Genomic DNA, 21494 nt, shown 5'->3' with positions numbered 1-21494 from the left:
TACTAGAAAATAAAATAAAAAATTTCATAATTTTTTTAATGAAAAAATATTTTTACTTAACAAAATCTTACAATCTTAGCCTTTTATAATTATTTTTATCTTATACATAATATTATTTTTTACATCCAAAATAATTAAATTAGACTTATCTAAATAGCTTATTTTAATTTTGCTATACATATAAAATAATTTATCTAAAGAAACTTTTTACGCACAGATATAACATCTGATTTTATTTATTTATTTTTATCTTGCCGAGTTTTAAAAAAGCTAGTTGGATCTTGTCCCTCAACACAAATCTAAGCCATTAAAGCAGGATTATTTATTTATTTTTTAAATGGGTCTTGCTTAATAAACTTCTCTATGTTGTTTATTTCTATGATAATGCAAATGGTAGATGTTGTTAATTTCTATTCCACATCTCTCTTCTTTTTCTTTCATCCTTAATTCGTTTATTCGAGATAAACATGGTGTAAAGGATCAAATTCCAACCATGCACACTCTTAGATCACAAGGATAAGATTCTAGATTTTGCAATATCATTTCACTATAGACAGCCTTTATCTTACTTTATACTTTCTATGCAATTGTATCAATCTTCCTTCCTATTTCAGTCAAAAACAGAAGAAATTCTTCGAAACCCCTGCATGTCGAGAAAAATTTGCCTGACATGACCTTTACGAAATGACAGTGCAATTTCGAATATTTTAGAATGCTTTAAACAACACATGACTTTATTTATGTGTGGCTATCTAGATTTCCTATAAGGCATATTTGTTTGAATATGTCAAAAAGATAAAGGTTTTGTTTGGGTAAGTGAAAGTTAGGTACGGAAGTAGAAATAGTGTTACGCAATAAATAAATAAATAACTTTTTTTCCTTGACAGGGAGCAAACCATATCAATCAATTACAAGATTAGCTGTATTGCTTTTATTATCATTTTTAATATTGATAAATCTTCTTATTAATACATTGTTTATAAATATTACTTTTATTTTTCTTTGATTAGTTATGTCTAAATATCATTTCATATTGTTCCTTCGGGGACATTCGATGAATATTATTTTTTTGATAAGGTAGGAATACAAGGAGGCAGAAAACAAAAGTCTATTTTAAAAGTCTATCAAGGGTGTACTAAAATAAGATTTAAAAAAATTATTTTAATATAAAAGAAAATCATGTGAATTTTAAAGATTATGTAAAAATATTATGATTCATCATATTTTTTTACAAGACTTTTATAATAGTTTAAATTTTAATGGATTTGAATTTAAAAAAAATGACTTTATAAATTTATAAAATTTAAAAAGATTTTATAAATTTTTAAAAACACAAATAAAATTACAAGAATGAGTGAAAATAATAATAAGAAATATTGAGGTATGGGTAAAAAAAAAAATAAAACCAATTTAATTTTTTTTAATCTTTTAATAGCTAAATTAATTCTAATTTTATGTCCTCTTATATTAATTTGTCTTGTAATAACATGGTCTCATTCTCACTATTGAATTTGAACCGTAGATTTAAAATTACATGTTGATTTTTTTAATTATTACAATTATTTCGAGATAAATCTAATGTCATGTTTAAACGAGGTGTAATAATAGGCATATTTAAACATTAATTTAATTTATAAAACAAGTAAAAAAGTGCAGAAGGAATAAATATATTTGATATTTTTTTTTAATTCTAAGATAATAGGAAAAACATATATAATATACATCTATTAAAGAAAAAAGAAGATAAGTATGATGAGAAAAAAAAATATGATAACTAATAAAAAAAGAATGAAAAAAGAATATAAAAAAAACCCTCAAGAATTTAGGTGAGATTATTTAATGAAATCTATTGAAATTTTTGTTAAAAAATAATCTATTGATATATTTATATTTTTAAATATTAAAAAACTTTTTATAAGTTATAAAAAAATATTAATTAAATATAATCAGATTTTGTTATCCTTCTTAACAAATATTAAAAAATCTTAATTAAATACCACAAGATTTAGTATATTATTTAAAAATCCTAATTGACTATAATAAGAATTTTTATAAAAAAAATATTTAAAAATATTTTGAAATTTTCATCTAATACACTCCTAAGAAACAGAAACCGAGTACAATAGCATACTCTCTTGAATTTTACTTGTAAATTTTTATAAAAGATTATAACATTTTTTGAAATTGGAATGAAATAACCCCTACTTTCCTAATTTATTAAAAAAGAAAAAATTATTAGAATGAGTATGAGTAACCAAAATAGTAAGAGTCGCATGCAATAAAATATTTTCTACTTGAAATTTTATTTCTCAAATAACTACCACAACTCCTATTTTATTTAGCATTTCCTGTCTTCGAGAGAAAGAAAGTTTTTGAGAAATATGTTGAATCTCAACTCCTAGCTATGGTTTGATTGTGTGAAATAGAAGAGAAGGGAAGAAAATTGTTAAAAAATATTTGAAGTAATATAATATATACATGCGACTCACATAAATTTTTTTTTAAAAAATCCTTTCAATATTTCTCTATTTAAACAGAATCAAATCATAGCTTTTCTTACAAAATTATAAGATATAAGGAAAAAAAAGAAGAAGCTTAAGCCATTAATTATGACTGCACGCAAGATCTATTGCGTGAAACTTGCACACACAAGACAAGAAGTCAAAAATCAATTAATCATTGCCTGTAGATGTTAAACCTAGCATCATTCACGCGGTTTTATTTCATGCCGTTATGACAACAATATTCTTTCTCGTAATAATGTGCGAGAAGAAAAAAATTATTTTAAAATAATCATCTTCTAATTTTATAGTGTAATTATAATTATATTTTTTTACTTATATTTCTTATAACATTAATATAAGGAATACAAAAATTTAAAATAAAATAATAATGATAACATTAATTTTTTAAAAATTATTATTTTATTTTATATATTTATTGGTTTTTGTTTATTTGTATAAAATAACTTATAATAATAATTATAATGAAATAGAGGAAATAATTATTTTTAGGAATATGATTTGGCTCTCTAAAAACGAGGGCGATAATAAATGTTAAACTTAATTGTAAATTTTATTATTTAATTATCATTATTTCACAAATTATATCATTATTTAAGTTTTTCTTGTGTATTTTATTATTTTTATACATTTTATCATTCATATTTTTTTATACGTTTTTTATTATGTTTTTTTTCCATATTTTATCACCATATTTATTATTTTTTGTCATTTTATTATCATGTTGATGATAAACCAATGTCATTTTTAGAGACACATCAATAATACAATCCTCAGACATTTAAAAGATTGGTAAAATCTGTGAAAATTGAAAAGTATGATAAAATGAAAAAAAAAACTTGAATAATAAAATCTGTAAGATTATGATACTTAAATGATAAAATGTGTAATGAAGTTTAATCATTAATTCAAAATTCAATAGTAAAATTTATGATAAAATAAAATATACTACCCTACGTATAACAAAATTTAAAATTAGCTATAATATAATTGTTAATTTTTTAATTCACAGTTATTAGAACATTTTATTATCATCTAAAGTATAGTAAACTTCTTTGTTTTTCTTACTTAACCGATAATGTGACTTGTGTGTATGTATATATGAGATCGTTTGACTAGTGAGATTTGAATTTCTTTTTACGAAAACAAATAGACATATTAATTAAATTACATACACAAATTATTATTACATATGTACATTAATTTACAAATTTAAATGATAAAAGAATTATGTATTAATAATGTAAAATATCATCCAATTAGAAGCTATCATTTACAATAAATTTATTTATTTTTATAAAATTATCTAAAGAGTCATATAAATAATGATTTGTGATTATTTTCTTTGTCACTAATTATAAGGTATTTTTAATTAATTTACTTCTTAACAAAAATAGTTAATCACATTAAATTTATCAATTATTTGTATTATAATTTCTAAATTCCAATGTTTACTTAATCATTTATTATTTGTTTACTTAATCATTTATTATTAATGCTTAGAGAGAGAATATAATTAAGTAATAATATGTAAAAGAAAAATAATTAATACATCTAACAATTAAAAAAATCTTATAAAAAGTTGAAAACAAATTTTTAAGAATAATCTTATAATTAAAAATGGGAAGAATAAATTATAGTATTGGTGTATCATCATTAAACTTAATTTATAAAGATACTTTATAGTTAACACTTACACATCTTATTCAACGATGTTAAACTCTTTTTGAAGTTCAGATAGATTTAATAATACTATTGATTACCTCAAACACCAGCAAATAGATTTAGTCCTCCGCCTTTGGGATAACTGGAAAAAATTGGAATCACAAATCAATTTTTTTCAGCTGTTTTCATACTCTTTTTAGCAGTATATTTGAAAAAAAAAACTATTTTTATGAAGTTGAACATTTGTAACTTATGATTATTTTTTAATAGTTTTTTATGACAATAATCTATGGTTGAAATAATTAAATAATTGATGTTGAAAAATAATGATAAGCTACAAAATTTCAGATTCATAAAACCAGTTTATTTTTTTTCAAAAAAAGAATTACTAAATTTTAGTTGATGCCCCCAAACATCCGGCTTATTTGATAAATAATTTTTTTAAGGTCATTATAATATTGATGTAGATTATTTATCAATTCTATTAGTGATTAATTTTGAAGACCAAATCAATTATACTAAGATGAATAATTTATTGGTTAAACAAGTTTCTTTCTATGAAAACAATTGAAATTAGGAGAAATAATCTTTTCCAAACATGAGTAGACTTCTGTAAAGGAATGGCCGTTTTCTTGCCACCTATAAAATTAGAACTATTAGAAATAAATTATATCTGGCCTCTGTGCTTCTTAGCTTCTCTTGTGATCCACCCAGAGAGATACACACATGGATAGCATCGTAATTACATGCGACAAAAACGACTGTACTGTGTAAATGGGCACAGATGCGGCATTAAGATAGTAGGGGCAATGAGTTAATCATCTCTTTTTAACAATGATGTCTCGTTTTTTCTATGCCGTTGCAACTGAAAGAAGTTGTTATCATACTGTCAAATAACATCTGAATTTGGCGTAAATTCTTTCATGATTGAAAATTCTTTGTCCCTGTTACTTTAGACTTGAGTTATATTCGACTCAGACTGAAAAACAAACTCCAAATGTAACGGTTGAACAGAAAGTTTAAGCTGCACCATAGACTAGGCTTTCATATGATAACTTGAAAATACTGTCCAACCTATTTATAACACAAAAGTTAGTGATGTAAAATGTAAATTAGAATCACATCCAAATGCGACATGAACTTTTAGTGATTAATATTGGCTCCTTTATTAGGTGATTGTAACTATGAACGTACTCCGTAACTGTACCAATAGCAACAGAAAAAGCAAAGAGACTAATCACGCACGTTTAATAAACTTGTGATACAGATAGCTTAATAAACTTGTTATGATACAAATAGTCATTATGCATGCTTAAAAAGTCACAACTCAGTTGCACCTTCAACTAAGAGAAATTATTAAATGGTCCAAGACTACACTAATCTTTATATAATATTGGTATATTTTCTAATGTATGAAAACTAGTTGATAACATGCCACATGAATATTATTCAGGACCATATGATTCCGGATTACGTAATAATTGTTGTGAAACATATATTATGGTTAGTGTCCGGGGTTGTCAACACCATCAACATTTCTGAACCAATAAGTTTGGCTTAAACGAGCTGCATCCTCTGTAACATCATCCATCACCCACTCATGCCCTTTTGGGAAGTAAATTCCTGTGCGTGGGTGTGGGATCCAGCAAGCTGAATCCTCAATCTTCCCACCACTCTTTGAAACTCCTCCAGAGCTTTCTGCAGGTTGAGCAGTGCCTGAGAATTTGCTGAGTCCACTCTTGGCTCTCTTAGCTCCCCTGCATGACCTTGATAATACATTTGCCATATGTTAGAGTTTGATATCTGAAAAGGGTTCTGGCTATCAATTAAAGATTTTCTCCATTCATTAATTAGCATTCAAATGGACAAACATATCATGGTAAAGAAATAGTGATTCAATACAAATATAGTCTAAATGATGGTCGGTCACTCAAGATTTTAGACAGAAATTTGTTATCAGCAAAGTTGATGAAAGCTTGATACCAATAACTTGATAACAAACGAAAAAGAAAAACAAATATACTCTATGGATATTTCAAGTGACAACAACTTAGTAATGCCTTTGAATTGAACATTGAGGGAATTATTAATGATAACTTACCCGAGAAGCGACAAGCTTGCTTTGGTGATGCCTCCTCTAACCATTCGCTGCAACAAACAGAATCAATCGGGAAGGTAGTAGTATTATTAATATGTGAATTATTGCAGTACGTGGTGGTACAACAATAATGACTCAAAACACCTAATGTTTCCGCTTTTCAAAGCCTCAAGAACTTATGATGGGTATTTATAACAATAATAGTAGTCTAGTGCAGTAAGTATGGAGAATAAGTTCTATTGCACGTATGGAGAATAAAAGCTTTGTTTGTGTAATTGTGCTATGGAAATGAATCCGCGGTTATAAAACCTTGCTTTAGATACGAAATGTTTCTAGAAATGGGAGACAATATAATAAATTGTGGAAGTTTTCTTCCTATTATTTGATTTCCTATCTGTAGGACGATATGGAATTCGATGTTGTACTTCAAACATTTTAATAAATTGCTAGTATTTTCTATTGTTCCATTTAGGCCTGTTTGTTTAAGTTTCTTTTTCTTTAATTTTTTATAGATAAAATAAAGAATTTTCTATTTTTTTAATGTATTTGTGTAAATTTCTTTATTTGAAAGAAGCAGTTTTTTCTTTTTACTTTTTTGAAGGCTCTTATTTGCTTTTTACAATTTTTTTTAAAAAAAATTTAAACAAAATAGCCCTAAATCGGTCGTTGGAAGGATCCATCCTATCTCGTGTGGAATCCGTGTGAGAATAAATGCTATGGAGTCTCGTGTTTAATCGTTTTTTATTATTCTTTTTAGCTCAAACAATTTAACGCCATCAATAAGTTAAGCGTGTGCTTAAAAGAATGAAAAATATTAATTAGTATCCTCTAAGACATTCATTAAAAAATTATTTTTTTATTAGAATGTGTAAAATTATATTATTTATAATTCTTTTTATGCTCTTTTGTCTCTACAACAAATATTTATTGTTTTAATTCTTTAATTAATGTCTTTAGGACAGTGATTAACAAGAAGTGAAGATCTAATGTAATGAAAAAATAGTTAGAGCAGTAAACAACTTATTGATCAGTTTAATATTAAAACTATGTACTTAATGTCACCTGATTTTTTCCATACACACCTACATTTATTTTATTATGTTTTCTATTTATTTTTTTAACAACACGCCGCGAGAATAGAAAGGAATATTGAAAGAAGTATGTTATAATAACTGAAGGCTTTAAAGTATTCATCCAATTTTATATATCAATGTCTTTAAAAAAAAAATGCTGAAAACAAATAATACCATAGAATGAGTATAGTTTTTGTTGTTCTTTTTTATCCTTTAGAAGCGTTTAACACTTGTGATTATGTTATTATTATATACAAATGGCTGTCTAAAAACAATATGACCAGAGAAATAAAATAATATTTTTAGAAAAGTATTTAGTTTAGTATTTATAATATAAAAAGTACTCACACGGTCATTATTTAGGGATGGACTTTTCAAGTAAAATAACACAGTGCATATCGAAAGGGAATCAAGATGCTTACAATTTAGACTCCCATAGGCTTTGCACACTAAACAGATTCCTTCTTTTTGCTATTTTGAATGTGAAAAGGCTCAAAAGCTAAATAGAGATAGAGAATAAATAATAAAATAAACAAATAAAATAGAATAAACGTAGGGATATATATATATATATATATATATATATATATATATAAAATCTAGTGTGGTTAGATGCATAATTTTAGTACTAAACTGAACAATAAATTACTTACTACTCATTTCATTGAAGTGCATCTCCACTCATTAGCAACATCCTAAAAGAATAAAAGAAATAAGCTACTTACAAAAGAAGAAAAAAGCAAGTTGGCTTTGGAGAACAAATTTATTATTCAAATTCAAATGCTTCCGCCCAACCCAACACACACTTTTATGGTGTGTTTGGAGTTTGGACAATTAATTCATTAGTTAATTTCGTCAGTGAAGTTAAATAGTACCAGTACTTATTAATTATTGTATAAGAAGAAATTTTTCTTAAAAATAATTATCATTTTGAATTTTTAATATAATATTAATTATTTTTTTTCTTATATCTCTTTTAATATTAATGATATCAACAACAAAAATAATTCAGATTCATCATCTTTCAGATAGAAGATTCACCAAAAAAAGAACTTACAGATTAGGTTTGTATTTTTTTTGTTTGTTTTTCGTCATCACAAAGTTAAAACGTTTTTTTTTTTTAAACTAGATTTAGACGAATTCAAACTTATATGATATTTTTTTAATTTCAATTTTAAAATATAATTCCTTGAGATTAAAAACCTTTATTAGGCAACAAGTTTGCAAGAAATCCCTCTCCCAACACTCCCTAATCCAATGTATGTATAGGAATTAGCAGAACTTGTTCCATAACCAAGGCTAGCATTACCCCCACAAATTTCGAGTCACATAGCTGAAGAAAGAATTGTTTATGTGCCCATGTGCCAAACCTATTGGAGTTGCCAATAAAATAAGGATTTACCACCCGATCATAGCTAAGATTGCTATTGAAATTTGCATTTCCCCCAAACCCAACCTTCAATCCAGGCTCATTCGATAACCTGATCCAAATGGAGCAAATCCACTCCGACCACCGGCAATGGAACTCAATCTACCATACGCTCGAAGGAACAACTTTCTTTGCCTCAACCTAGCAAGAAATGGAACTCATTTAAATCTTTTATTTATGAAAATAAGTATTATATATGACATTTTTATAAACAAACGACTTACATTGAGTCAATTTTTAAACATTAAGTATAAAAGACATTTCATATCGTGACACACCATCGATTACAAAATGTGGACATATTTTTCGACTAAGAATTCAAAACTTTGTTAATTACTAAGTTTTTTTTTTATGCATAATTACCAAGGGTTTCTAACTTAACTGATTGAGTAAATTGTGTGACTCACTGTGAGTTATTACAAATTTTTAATATTTAATTCATATGGATTAAAAAAAAAACTTTGTTGACCAGTCACCACATTGAAGAAAAGCTTTTTTTGGTAACTAAAAAATTTGTCATGTCTCATGTAGTTGTTCATATAGCTAAATAATAATTTAACGTCTCAACACGTTGAAACATAAAAAAAGAAAAGCTCCCGCCATTGTCGCATTTGGTGATAAGTTAAGTTCCGTAGAAACAGAGACCCGCTACCAAAACCCAAAAGCCAAAATCTTTGATCTTCACTTCCCAATCTGTTGTTGCATAATCGCTGGAGGAGAAAGAGCAAAGAGAGAAAACAAATTCAAAAGGGAAAATAAGAAATTGCATTGTTTCTTTCTCCAACGAGAAATGATGAAAGGCAAAGTGAAGAGCTCCAAACTGAAGTTGGGTGTACCTACATTGTTCATCCTTTGCGCCCTTTTCTTCTTTGTTGGCTTCTTTGTATCTCCGCTCCTCTTTCAGGTTTCTAAATTGCTTCTTTTCTTGGTTCTTTCACTTTCATTGTTCGAGCTCATTACTCATTAGAAATGAATGATTGCAGGATTTGGATGATGTGGGACCACGCTCTAGAATACTCCAAGAATCGGTGAAGAAAGAATACGAACCTCTTGAACATGGTGAATCCGGGGAACCCTTTGTTGATTCAATCCCATCTCAGGTGAATTCTCTCCCCTCCCCCCTCTTTTTGTTAATTTCCTGTGTGGTTGGATCAATGAGTTTTAATTGGTTCCAAATCTGATGTTTATTATCTGATGACTCAAATGTGGTCATATTTACTTGGATTAAGGTATTGATAGTCCTTTGTAGGGTAATGCTTAATTTGGTATGATGTGAATCTTTCACTCAGATTTAGGTACAAAGTTCATCTTTGACTTTAAGTGATGCATGGTATTTCACAATTCATATTTTTCTTTTGTTGAATAAAATTTGGTCATTAATAATTCATATTTTTGGGTGGTCATTTGTATCCTTTGTTTGTCAATTGTCCTGCACTTGTGTTATAATTAACAATTTAACAGAAACTCATCCGTTGTTGGAGGACCGGGATCACACATGATGCACTTTTTTTGGGGAAGGTTGAGTATTTTTTTTATTCAAATCTCTAATGCATATAGGAAGATATGTTCATTGTTGTCCAACATGGGATCATATAAGTTTGCAAATGTGAGAGATATTGGCTCTGTGGAATATAATTTGCAATTGCTGGGTACTTGGCGTGAGCAAGAACCAATAAAAGTAGATACATTTGATTAATCAACTCATGTAGCATTGGTTTAAAAATGGATAGCATCGGGTTGATATGAAGACTCCAAATAGGAATTGTTGTTTTTTTAGTTAGTATTACTACTTATGATTTCTCCTTAATTTGTTTCAGTCTGACCCCGTACTTTTTGCAGATTTTAAGTTGGAGACCACGGGCGGTTTTCTTTCCAAACTTCACAAGTGTGGAAGTATGCCAACAAATAATTGAAATGGCAAAGCCCAAACTTGAACCATCAAAACTGGCTTTGCGGAAAGGAGAAACTGCTGAGAGCACAAAAGACACCAGAACAAGGTACTTTAATGAGCAAGGTATTTAAAATCAATTTCACAAACGGTTACTCATATACACACTTAGTTTCTGGTTTTGAAAGATAAAAACAATGTTGTATATGTTAGAGCAGATAGTGATTGAAAATGATGGGAGAGACACTTGTGTTGCTGCTATATGTAGCTAATTTATAGCTGACAACAGTTCAGGCACATTCATCAGCGCATCAGAAGACAAATCTGGCATCTTAGACTTGGTTGAGAGGAAGATTGCTAAAGTTACAATGATTCCAAGGACCCATGGGGAAGTATATCTCTTTTTAAATTATCTTTTATGACCTTCCACCACAGTGTAAGTGTTCACGTATGAGTAATGCACAAATGCTGTCCCTATTTTGCAGATATTCAATATATTGAAGTATGAGGTTGGCCAGAAATATGATTCTCATTATGATGCGTTCAACCCAGATGAATACGGCTCTGTTGAGAGCCAAAGGGTATATTAAATTATTAACAAGTACAACTTATCAAACACTTTCTTTGTATATTTTAATAGGAACATGCAAGTAGCATAGTTTAGTAAATTTACCATGTCATTTCAACATTTCCTTGGTATGCCAGATCTCTGTATGAGATAAGTTTTCATCCAAAATGGTTCATTTCGGTACCAATTTGTGGAATTTTCTTAGTAGTTTTGTCTTGATATTTCATTCTTTTCTTGATGTGTCTTTGCATGTTTATCGTGCAGATTGCTTCCTTCTTGTTATACCTATCAAATGTAGAAGCGGGAGGAGAAACAATGTTCCCTTATGAGGTATAGATTAGGGAATTTACTGTCTTTTGTCTGATACTTTACACCGTGAATCTTGATGCGTGTAAGTAGTCATTTAAGTATTCCAATTTGCAGGGTGGTCTGAATATTGATAGGGGTTATGATTACCAAAAATGCACTGGTTTGAAGGTGAAGCCACGACAGGGCGATGGACTTTTATTTTATTCATTGTTACCAAACGGAAAAATTGATAAGGTAATCTTTCATTTTCAAATAGATTTGCCATTCCTTTTGCGGTACACATGGATATAGAAATTTTCATTTAAGCAAAAGGGAAAGAAAATACATGCAAAAACTTAGAAAAATGTAACCTTTCAGAACTTCTTGCAAAGTGGTAATTTTTGGAACAAGCCATTTTGTTTGTCACTCCACTTTCGTTTTTTTTTTTTAATATTTCTGCAGACTTCTCTTCATGGAAGTTGTCCAGTGATTAAGGGGGAGAAATGGGTCGCAACGAAGTGGATTGATGATAGAGAGCAACACTACTAGTTTTCTTTCTAAAGAGTCTCCAATTATATGATCATATTTATCCATAATGCAGATATGCTGCCTTTGTATATGTATCGTTAGCAACTGGCTACTAAGTTTTCAATTTTATGAAAACTTAATACGCCCAAATGACCAAGCTAGTATTTTTTAGTTTTTTACAATACCCCAAATTAGGCGTTAGTGAATCATTACACGCAAATAAATTAGCTATGAACTGACATTTTTATATAAATACATGTTTATGGATATAAATACAATTTTGCAATAATTTATGTTTTCATCTTTGTTCAACTCATTTATGGTGATATGTAAATCTGTTCGAAGAAGTATTGAATTAAAAGTGTAGCTGAATCGGCACTAAGTTGAAGGTTTAAACTGTAGTTTGACGACATAATGGGGATCTTGAGTTTTCATCTTTAATTGCTAGTTTCCAATAACATATTACTCCATTATCCAAATAAAAGTCACATTACTACAAACTCACATTCGTTTATCATCAATTCTATAAACACATGTTCAGACATGCACTCAATTGGATAAAATTAGGATTACATCTTTATAATTCAGGTGAATATTAGGATGAAGCAGCGCGCTTATCTATATTTTATATATTTATAAAAACTGTCCAACTTACTACCACATGTCAACAACTGGACAATACAAAATTGTTTTTTTTTTTATTTCTCTTTTTATTTTGTTTTTCTTAATTTGATTTTCTAAAAAATCTGTAAGGCATGTGCACACAACTAGTTTATCTAATAACTCTTAAACATTTCCAATTTTGAGAGTCATCATACTCGATCACTTTATAAGTTTTAGTTTATTTTAAAGTTTTATACAAAATATAAATATATTCTTTTATGAAATTTGTTAACGTACATAGTCTTATTTTTAGTACAAGTGCGATAACAAATTAATTATTGATGTATTCTAAAATAATCTTTAGTTATACTGACGCACATATATTAAAAAAATATGAGTGTGTAGTTAACAAATGCTACTAGTCTAGTGGCAGAGATATATCCAAAAATGTATTATAGGGGATTCAATTTTTTTTTACATGATTATTTAAATATCTAATTTTTAAAATAATTATTTAATACAGTAAATAATAAGTTTTACTAAAATATTTATTATTAATTTTATATATGTAATCTACCACTAGAAGAAAATTTAGCATATATAAACTCAAAACTATATTTTATTTTATTAGTTTTTTTTAATTATTTTTCTCATATATACATAAAAAATCCTAATGAGAATCAATACATTCCCTTGTATCTATGAATGTCTAGTAGAATTTAATAACACACATGCACTTATTTTTAGTATGAATATATTAATAAGTTATATCATTGATATAATTTATGACAATCTTTAGTTAACGATATAATCCATACTTGTATTGTAATTTTTTATTTATCAATTTATCCCGTTTATACTACAAAATCTAGAGTGTATAAGTTAACAAATCCTATTACATTAAAATTATTCACGAAATAAAAAACTATTTTACTTCAATATTATTACAGTATTTTAAAATTACTATGTTTTGTTCTTAAATATAAGAATTAGTTAACTAATTGAAACTTCTGAAAAAGAAAAAAACTAATTGAAAGGTAGTGGATGGGGGGACAAAAGGTGAGTGAACTAAACGCAATGTGGTGCAGAGTGGGGTAGAGGTCGTAGGAGAAATATCTTCTTAAGGGAACGTCTGTCACGCGCTACGTCGTCGTACGGAGGTGTATGAAGAGTGAAGGACGCGTGTGGGGACTGGGGAGTGAAGGCAAAAAAAAAAAAAAAGAAGATAAAGTAGGAATAAGACGCGCCGTGAGTGCAGTCAGATAGGAGCGAGTGAGCCAAGCGAGTCGAGTTGTTCTTCGATCCCATCCATAATTGAAATGCGTTTCCCCCAAATTTCAAAACCCTAGCTTTCCCACTCGCGTTTTCCCCACTCGCGCCTCGTGATCTCCCGCCCTTTAAGGTTTTTTTCCCCCTCTTCTTCTTCCCTCCCTTCTTCAATTTTCTGCGATTTTTTTTGTAGCAAATAAATATTCATTACATTAATCTCTGAATGTTGAGAAAGTCAAACTACTTGTTGAAACACCATGTGGGTTTTGTAATTCCATCCACCTCAAACATATTTCTCACGTAAAAGTTTAAAATTCACCGGAAAAAAAAATACTTGTAGTCTAAGAAAAGGAGTGCCATTATAGTTGGAACCCAAAACTTAGAAACTTCATTAAAATGAGTAGTTATTAGCAAACTCTACTTAAAGCTTGGTTTGTTTTTCGTTGAATGATCATTTTGGGTACAGTGATTAACAAGTTTTAAGTTTAGCTTTAGCTGTATCATTGCTACTTGTTTGAGCTAATTTCATACGGCTGCATGCTTTCTTTAGATTTACTGTTAGAGTGGCTTCCTTGTTGATTGTTTATTTAGTTGTGGCTTTTTGCATAATTGACTTGTTTCGACATCTTGTTCTCTGATGCCAACTGGGTAAAGTCTAGTAGAAAGGACTAGTCTTCCACAGTGTGGAGAACAAGGTTCCAATATTTGTTGGGAGAGATATCTACATTAAGCGCATGGCAGTGCCTCGAATGTAATTGTTTCCAAAGGATAATACTTGTTCTCTGATTTAGCACAGTTCTTGGTTGGGCTGCCCTGATTTGGAAACATCTATAACCCTTGTGTTTCTTAATTGTCTAAAGTTAATTGTTATTGGATAACATCAGTCCTTGAATTGGGGGCTGTCTAACTTTATGAGAGTTATCATAAGTTACTCTTCAATTTTATCTGTACATTTTTAAATTGCAAGGTGTGCACTTTTTTTCTTCTTCTTCATGAATCAATATTTGGATGACTACACTTGGCTGTTGCACTTATTAGGACTTTTGTTTGTTGTATTTTTCAGTGACTGGCAGCACCCAAAGTGCAATTTATATTGTAGCTGGTATTCAGAAAGCAGTGCATTGTAGTGCAGTGAGCAAAAATATGGGTGATGCACTAAATGAAGTGCAGCACAGGGGTGGTGCACCTGCTGCTTCTCCCAAGAGGGACATTGCATTGCTTGAAGGAGACAAAGATTTTGAGCTGCACAATGGCATTGAATTTGAATCCCATGAAGCAGCATATTCATTTTATCAGGAATATGCCAAATCTATGGGATTCACCACTTCAATAAAAAACAGCAGACGCTCAAAGAAAACAAAAGAATTTATTGATGCCAAGTTTGCATGCTCTAGGTATGGAGTTACACCTGAGTCTGACAGTGGCAGCAGTCGAAGACCTAGTGTAAAGAAAACAGATTGCAAAGCTTGCATGCATGTGAAGAGAAAGCCAGATGGAAAGTGGATCATTCATGAATTTATAAAGGAACATAATCATGAACTTTTACCAGCTTTGGCATATCATTTTCGGATTCATAGAAATATGAAATTAGCTGAAAAGAATAATATTGATATCCTGCATGCTGTTAGTGAACGCACCAGAAAGATGTATGTTGAAATGTCTAGGCAATCTAGTGGCTGTCAAAACATTGGGTCTTTCATGGGTGATATAAACTATCAGTTTGACAGAGGCCAGTATTTGGCTTTGGATGAGGGAGATGCCCAAGTTATGCTCGAGTATTTTAAGCATGTACAAAAGGAGAGTCCCAACTTCTTCTATTCTATAGATTTAAATGAAGAGCAGCGCTTAAGAAATCTATTTTGGATTGATGCAAAAAGTATCAATGATTATCTCAGCTTTAACGATGTAGTTTCATTTGATACCACTTACATAAAAAGCAATGACAAGCTGCCATTTGCACCTTTTGTTGGAGTAAACCACCACTCTCAACCTGTATTGCTTGGATGTGCATTGCTTGCAGATGAGACTAAACCAACATTTGTTTGGTTAATGAAGACATGGCTTAGAGCTATGGGTGGGCAAGCTCCCAAAGTTATAATCACTGATCAAGACACAACCTTGAAGACTGCAATTGAAGAAGTCTTTCCAAATGTACGGCATTGTTTTTCTCTTTGGCACATACTGGAGAGGATACCTGAAAATCTCTCTTTTGTGATAAAAAAGCATCAGAACTTTGTGCGAAAATTTAACAAGTGCATTTTTAAATCATGGACAGATGAACAGTTTGACATGCGATGGTGGAAAATGGTCACTAGATGTGAACTGCATGATGATATATGGTTTCAGTCATTGTATGAGGACCGGAAAAAGTGGGTGCCAACTTACATGGGGGACACCTTTTTAGCTGGAATGTCTACACCTCAGCGCTCTGAAAGTATGAACTCTTTCTTTGACAAATATATTCATAAGAAAATTACTCTTAAAGAGTTTGTGAAACAATATGGGATAATTCTTCAGAATAGGTATGACGAGGAAGCCATTGCAGATTTTGATACATTGCACAAACAGCCAGCACTTAAATCTCCTTCACCTTGGGAAAAACAAATGTCAACAGTTTATACACATGCAATATTTAAGAAATTTCAAGTGGAAGTTTTGGGTGTAGCTGGCTGTCAATCTAGGATAGAGGCTGGAGATGGCACTATTGCAAAATTTATAGTTCAAGATTATGAGAAGGATGAAGAGTTTTTGGTAACTTGGAATGAGTTGAGCTCAGAGGTCTCTTGCTTTTGTCGATTGTTTGAATATAAAGGTTTCCTTTGCAGGCATGGATTGAGTGTTCTCCAACGTTGTGGTTGTTCAAGTGTTCCATCTCATTATATTTTGAAGAGGTGGACCAAAGATGCCAAAATTAAGGAATCGATGGCAGATAGGACAAGAAGGACACAAACTAGGGTGCAACGTTATAATGACTTGTGTAAACGAGCTATTGATTTGAGTGAAGAAGGATCGTTATCTGAAGAGAATTACAATGTTGTTTTTCGTGCACTTGTTGATGCCTTGAAGAACTGTGTCCTTGTGAATAATTCTAATAACAATGGTGCAGAAACTAGCAGCAATGCCTATGGCCATCGTGAAGCAGAAGAAAATCAGGTTCCTCTTGCTTTGAAACTAAATAAAAAGAGGAATGCAGCTAGGAAAAGAAAGGTTTGTTCTAACTTTTGTGGTTGATCTGCTGATTTATTAAGTTATTTGGCTTTCATGAAAATCAGGAAATTGATTGAGGATCTCTTTTATAGGCACAATTAGAGCAGGATGTTATACTTGTTGATGCTCAAGATACCCTGCAGCAAATGGTTTGTGTTACCTCTGTTTCAATCCTGATATATTTTACTTTTTACAAACCTGAATGCATTTAATACCTTGAGAATTGCATCACCATTTTCACAAATATCTACTTCATTATATCAAGACTGGAAAGTTCTATAGCCTATGCTTTCTGTAACTTGTGCTTTCATTCTTTTAGGATAATCTTAGCTCGGATGCAATAACCCTTAATGGATATTATGGTACCCAGCAGAATGTGCAAGGACTGGTATGTTATACATGTTGACGAATAAATGCTTACATATATCCTGTATTTTAAGAGTCAATGCAATGCTTAATAATGCTGGTTTTTGTAGCAGGTACAGTTGAACTTAATGGAGCCACCTCAAGATGGTTACTATGTTAATCAACACAGCATGCAAGGCCTGGTAAATTGTCCTAATCATGATTATAATGAGCAGATATGATTTTGTTAAATAATTGTATTGGAACAGGATTATAAATTGATATCCATATCTTTTTAGGGTCCATTGAATTCTATGGGTCCAAGCCATGATGGGTTTTTTGGAACACAGCAAGGCATTCATGGGCTGGTAGAGTAGTTTTAACTTTTTTTTTCTATGCAATGTTGGGAAGTAAGATTACTTAACTAACTTTAACATGATGAAAGTTTGCTAATTTATGTTGGATCATGTAGGGAGGGCAATTGGAATTTCGTCCAGCAACTACTTTTGGATATAGCCTTCATCAGGTTTGTGTATGAAATGGGCCATATACTAGCACATCAAGTTGGAATAATAGAATTTATGCTTGGTTTTCACTGTCTTTAGCACATAATCTTGTTTGCAGGATGAACCTGATCCCCAGTTTCATGGCAACAGTTCAAGAAATACTTAGAAGTTCTCCTCTCTGATATGGTAGTTTCCTTAGAGGCTGTCAAGTTTTGTTTACGTCACATCTTGACAACATTTCACCTTCCTATACTGTACATGGAAGTTGCCTGCCCATTGTAATCTAGGTTAGGTATATGAGCTCCAAAGTCTGTGTCTCCACTTGCCTTGCTTTCATTGTGGCGGCAGATCAAAATGAATTTATATGAATGAGTCAAAAACTATCTTGCTTTCTGCGTTGTCGTTTGTTTCTGGTGGCACAAAATTTGGGAACTAACTGTTCGCAAATTGTAGTGATAGAATGCCACCAAACCTGTGCTTGTATGCTGAGAAAGAAGATATTCAGTTTCACACATGTGAGATGCAGAAGTTGTGCTTGTGATCGGAACAGATACAAGAACACGACTTTTCATGGTAATTATAGGTGTCCATTGGATCGATTTGTATAATCAGGTATACGTTCAGATAGTGAAGCCGATGACTTTTACATCATAGCTGACTAGTGACTAGATTTCCTGCTAGAAATCTAATGTCATCACAAATCCTTTTCTGAAGATCATTCTAACTGTTGTAGTATTCATGTTGTATTTATAGTTGTGGCTTATTAGTGTTAAAGTTTCTGTAACTGATTCTTATTAATATTGTTTATCTGAAATGTGTAACTATAATAGAGGAGTGGTGCAAATTGCAATGCGGTATTCAGCTTAGATAAGAGTTTAATTTTTATTCATTATCTATATTAATAATAAAAGAAATAGTCAATTTTGGTGTATACAATTCACCTGACAAGTTTACCCCAGCACTATGTTTTAAACTTCTATTATTTTTAAAAAATAATTAATTGAGTCTTATTTTAATTATGATTTGTTAATATTTTTATATTTAATTTTATTTGAATAAATTTAAATTTAAATAATTAAAGAAATATTTTTATTAGATAATTAATTAAGGAAAAAGTTATATTCTATTTTTATTCATAGGAATAAAAACAAATATTATAGAATATACAACAACTCATACATCATATTTAATTAATTGTGTTATACCCTTGTAGAAAAATATTAATTTGATATAAAAGTTATAAAATATGTATCATGAGTTTTTTCTTTTTCATCTTAAAAAAACAAAGAAACAAATCGGAGGGGAACGTTACACTTAATTATTGTTCAAACAAAGATGTGACACAATAATTGAGTGATACTGTAATACTAGTATTTCTTTTAAAACCACCAAATATTGCAGCAAGTTGCCATGAATTTATTTGTAATAGTTACATCACAAATTCAGTTCAATGGGTCAAATTTAGGTACATTGCTTCCGTTTTAAGACTATAATAAAATAAATGCAATTATTTTTTTCTTTTCAAAGTTTCCTACCACTATCAATTTGTTTTTCCGTGTTTAGCTGATTTTTTTTTGGTAATTCGTGTTTAGCTGAATTTATAAAATAGAAAATAATATATAATTAAAATAATTTATACTATATTAAGTATTACATAATACTCATGAATATAAATATAAATATATTGAAATATTTGTAAAAGAAAAAGGAAAAAATAATTAATAATTTAAACGTCCGTTACAAGGTCCGGCACAGCTAGTTTTTCATGTTCCATTTTCGCAACAGAAAGGAGGGTTTCACTCCGCGAAAGCCAAACAGTACATTATCTTACTCTTTTTTTTGTTGAATCTGAAACTGAGTAGTTCTGCGAATCTGAGACAGAGAGTAAACACTAAACAGATGGATGTTGCGTGCAAGTCTGGGTCAGAGAATCGTTTGCCTTTTGTTTTTAAAATTTTCTGTTTGGTGTTTGCTGATTCAAAACCCTAACCTGGCTAGTTCTTCTGCATGTGAAACCCTAATTATTGATGAAAACTAGTAATAGAGGAGGCCTAGTTGGTCTTAGAATTACTCATGGCATTAACCAGCAGGATTCACGTTGAAATAGTCTCACCCAGCAGGATCTGACAATATCTTGCAAATTCATGTAACAAATAACAATGGCATTAACCAGCAGGATTCACGTTGAAATACCAGCTAGACGTGACTTTGGATCGTTCACGGTTCGGGTCAACTCATCACCCAGTCTCAAACCCAATCCAATTATATCGGATTGAGTTTTTTTTTTTTAAGTATTTTGATCAAATCCCACTAAACTCAATTAAGATCCCATCATATATGTTAAGAACAAGTTATATATATTTTTAATTCGATTAAACCTAACTCATACTATATCATTAAATTTATTATTATATATAAATAAATAATTAAATATAATAAACATTAATTTTTAGTTTACATAATTTATTAAATTTTTAAATTAAATCACCCATAATTTTTTTTTAAAATTTTTATTTTTATCTTTTCTCATGTTAATATAATATTTTATTTCTAATAAAAATATTATATTAATATTAAAATCATTAATTCTTTAGTTAAATATTATTCCAGTTTAATCTTTTTGAGTACATATAGTTATTAAATACTTATAAATTTTTTTAAAAAAATAAATTATTATTCTAAAAAAAATTCAATTTTGACAAAATAAAAAATAATTTTTAAATATTGAGATTTAATTAATCTAACCCGTCGGGGTTAGATTGGGTTTAGTATTCAATCCAATTTGGACAGACCCAATTTAATTCAATCCAACATGTGAACACCTGTTGGATAGCTGGGAGAAGTCAACTGTGAAAGTGAAGTAACACTACCAGGGATAATTTGAGAAGTACAGGCAGCAATCATCAAATAATTTGAGAGTTGAGGCTGATTATGATTGATATTATTATCTTCCAAGAGTTTTACTAAATAATTTTTTCTATGCTTTGCTGCTCTATTTATTATTTATCTATTTGTGCTGTAAATAAATTGTTTGGCTGAGTCTATAACAATTCTGTGTTTTCTTTTATTGAATGGTGCAGAATAAATTGAGCAAGGGAGTCTACATCAAGTGCTCTTAACAAGTTCAAATCACAAATTAGAAAGACTCCTCGTCGTAAAAAAATGGGATACCTACATGAATAGGAAAATTAAGATGCTTCAGGTTTTGGCATACACACATATATTTGTTACTGGTATTTCGTTTATTACTTCTGAATTCCAATGCTAAGACACATTTGCCCTTTTCAGGAAGTAGATGGTATGAATTTGACGCTTGATCAGACTCTTGGTAGTTCTAACCCACATTATTCAAGAGTGTTGAGAGAGAAAATGGCAGCTAGAGAAGCGGCACATAAGGCAATGGAGGCTCGAAGAGCAGCATAAGTGGAAGCCTCTTGGTGTCGTATTTTACGTGCTGCCAGGTAAAGTTTTCTGCAAACAACTGTACTTGGCATTGTTGATTTCT

General features: G+C 30.0%; 3 protein-coding genes across 5 annotated transcripts; 2 read left to right on the top strand and 1 right to left on the bottom strand.

The window, feature by feature from the left end:
* Positions 1 to 5405: 5405 nt before the first annotated feature.
* LOC114370881 lies at positions 5406 to 6539 on the bottom strand. 2 transcript variants are annotated; one of them, XM_028328284.1, is made up of 2 exons: positions 6289 to 6539; positions 5406 to 5944 (listed from the first exon to the last, which is right to left on the bottom strand). In XM_028328284.1, the coding sequence occupies exons 1-2, from the start codon at positions 6330 to 6332 to the stop codon at positions 5692 to 5694; spliced, it is 297 nt and encodes a 98-aa protein (XP_028184085.1). In that variant the 5' UTR covers positions 6333 to 6539; the 3' UTR covers positions 5406 to 5691. The 2 variants fall into 2 exon arrangements, with proteins under 2 accessions (XP_028184085.1, XP_028184084.1); XM_028328283.1 differs by having other exon boundaries at positions 5406 to 5953; positions 6289 to 6536.
* Positions 6540 to 9409: 2870 nt separating this feature from the next.
* On the top strand, positions 9410 to 12348 carry LOC114370952 (probable prolyl 4-hydroxylase 9). Its single transcript, XM_028328356.1, has 8 exons — positions 9410 to 9691; positions 9771 to 9887; positions 10627 to 10784; positions 10965 to 11067; positions 11161 to 11256; positions 11508 to 11573; positions 11667 to 11786; positions 11994 to 12348. Exons 1-8 carry the CDS (start codon positions 9578 to 9580, stop codon positions 12078 to 12080), a joined length of 861 nt encoding a protein of 286 aa, XP_028184157.1. The 5' UTR covers positions 9410 to 9577; the 3' UTR covers positions 12081 to 12348.
* A 1399-nt stretch (positions 12349 to 13747) lies between these two features.
* On the top strand, positions 13748 to 18839 carry LOC114372387 (protein FAR-RED IMPAIRED RESPONSE 1-like). 2 transcript variants are annotated; one of them, XM_028329906.1, is made up of 8 exons: positions 13748 to 14064; positions 14995 to 17138; positions 17231 to 17287; positions 17458 to 17526; positions 17618 to 17686; positions 17783 to 17851; positions 17956 to 18009; positions 18108 to 18839. In XM_028329906.1, the coding sequence occupies exons 2-8, from the start codon at positions 15075 to 15077 to the stop codon at positions 18153 to 18155; spliced, it is 2430 nt and encodes an 809-aa protein (XP_028185707.1). In that variant the 5' UTR covers positions 13748 to 14064; positions 14995 to 15074; the 3' UTR covers positions 18156 to 18839. The 2 variants fall into 2 exon arrangements, with proteins under 2 accessions (XP_028185707.1, XP_028185706.1); XM_028329905.1 differs by having other exon boundaries at positions 13749 to 14064; positions 17615 to 17686.
* The last annotated feature ends 2655 nt before the right edge of the window (positions 18840 to 21494 follow it).

The sequence above is a fragment of the Glycine soja genome, chromosome 10, assembly GCF_004193775.1.
Source record: "Glycine soja cultivar W05 chromosome 10, ASM419377v2, whole genome shotgun sequence".
NCBI lineage: Eukaryota > Viridiplantae > Streptophyta > Magnoliopsida > Fabales > Fabaceae > Glycine > Glycine soja.
The sequence above is the reverse complement of the archived record's forward strand: the minus strand, read 5'-3'. Positions and strand labels throughout refer to the sequence as shown.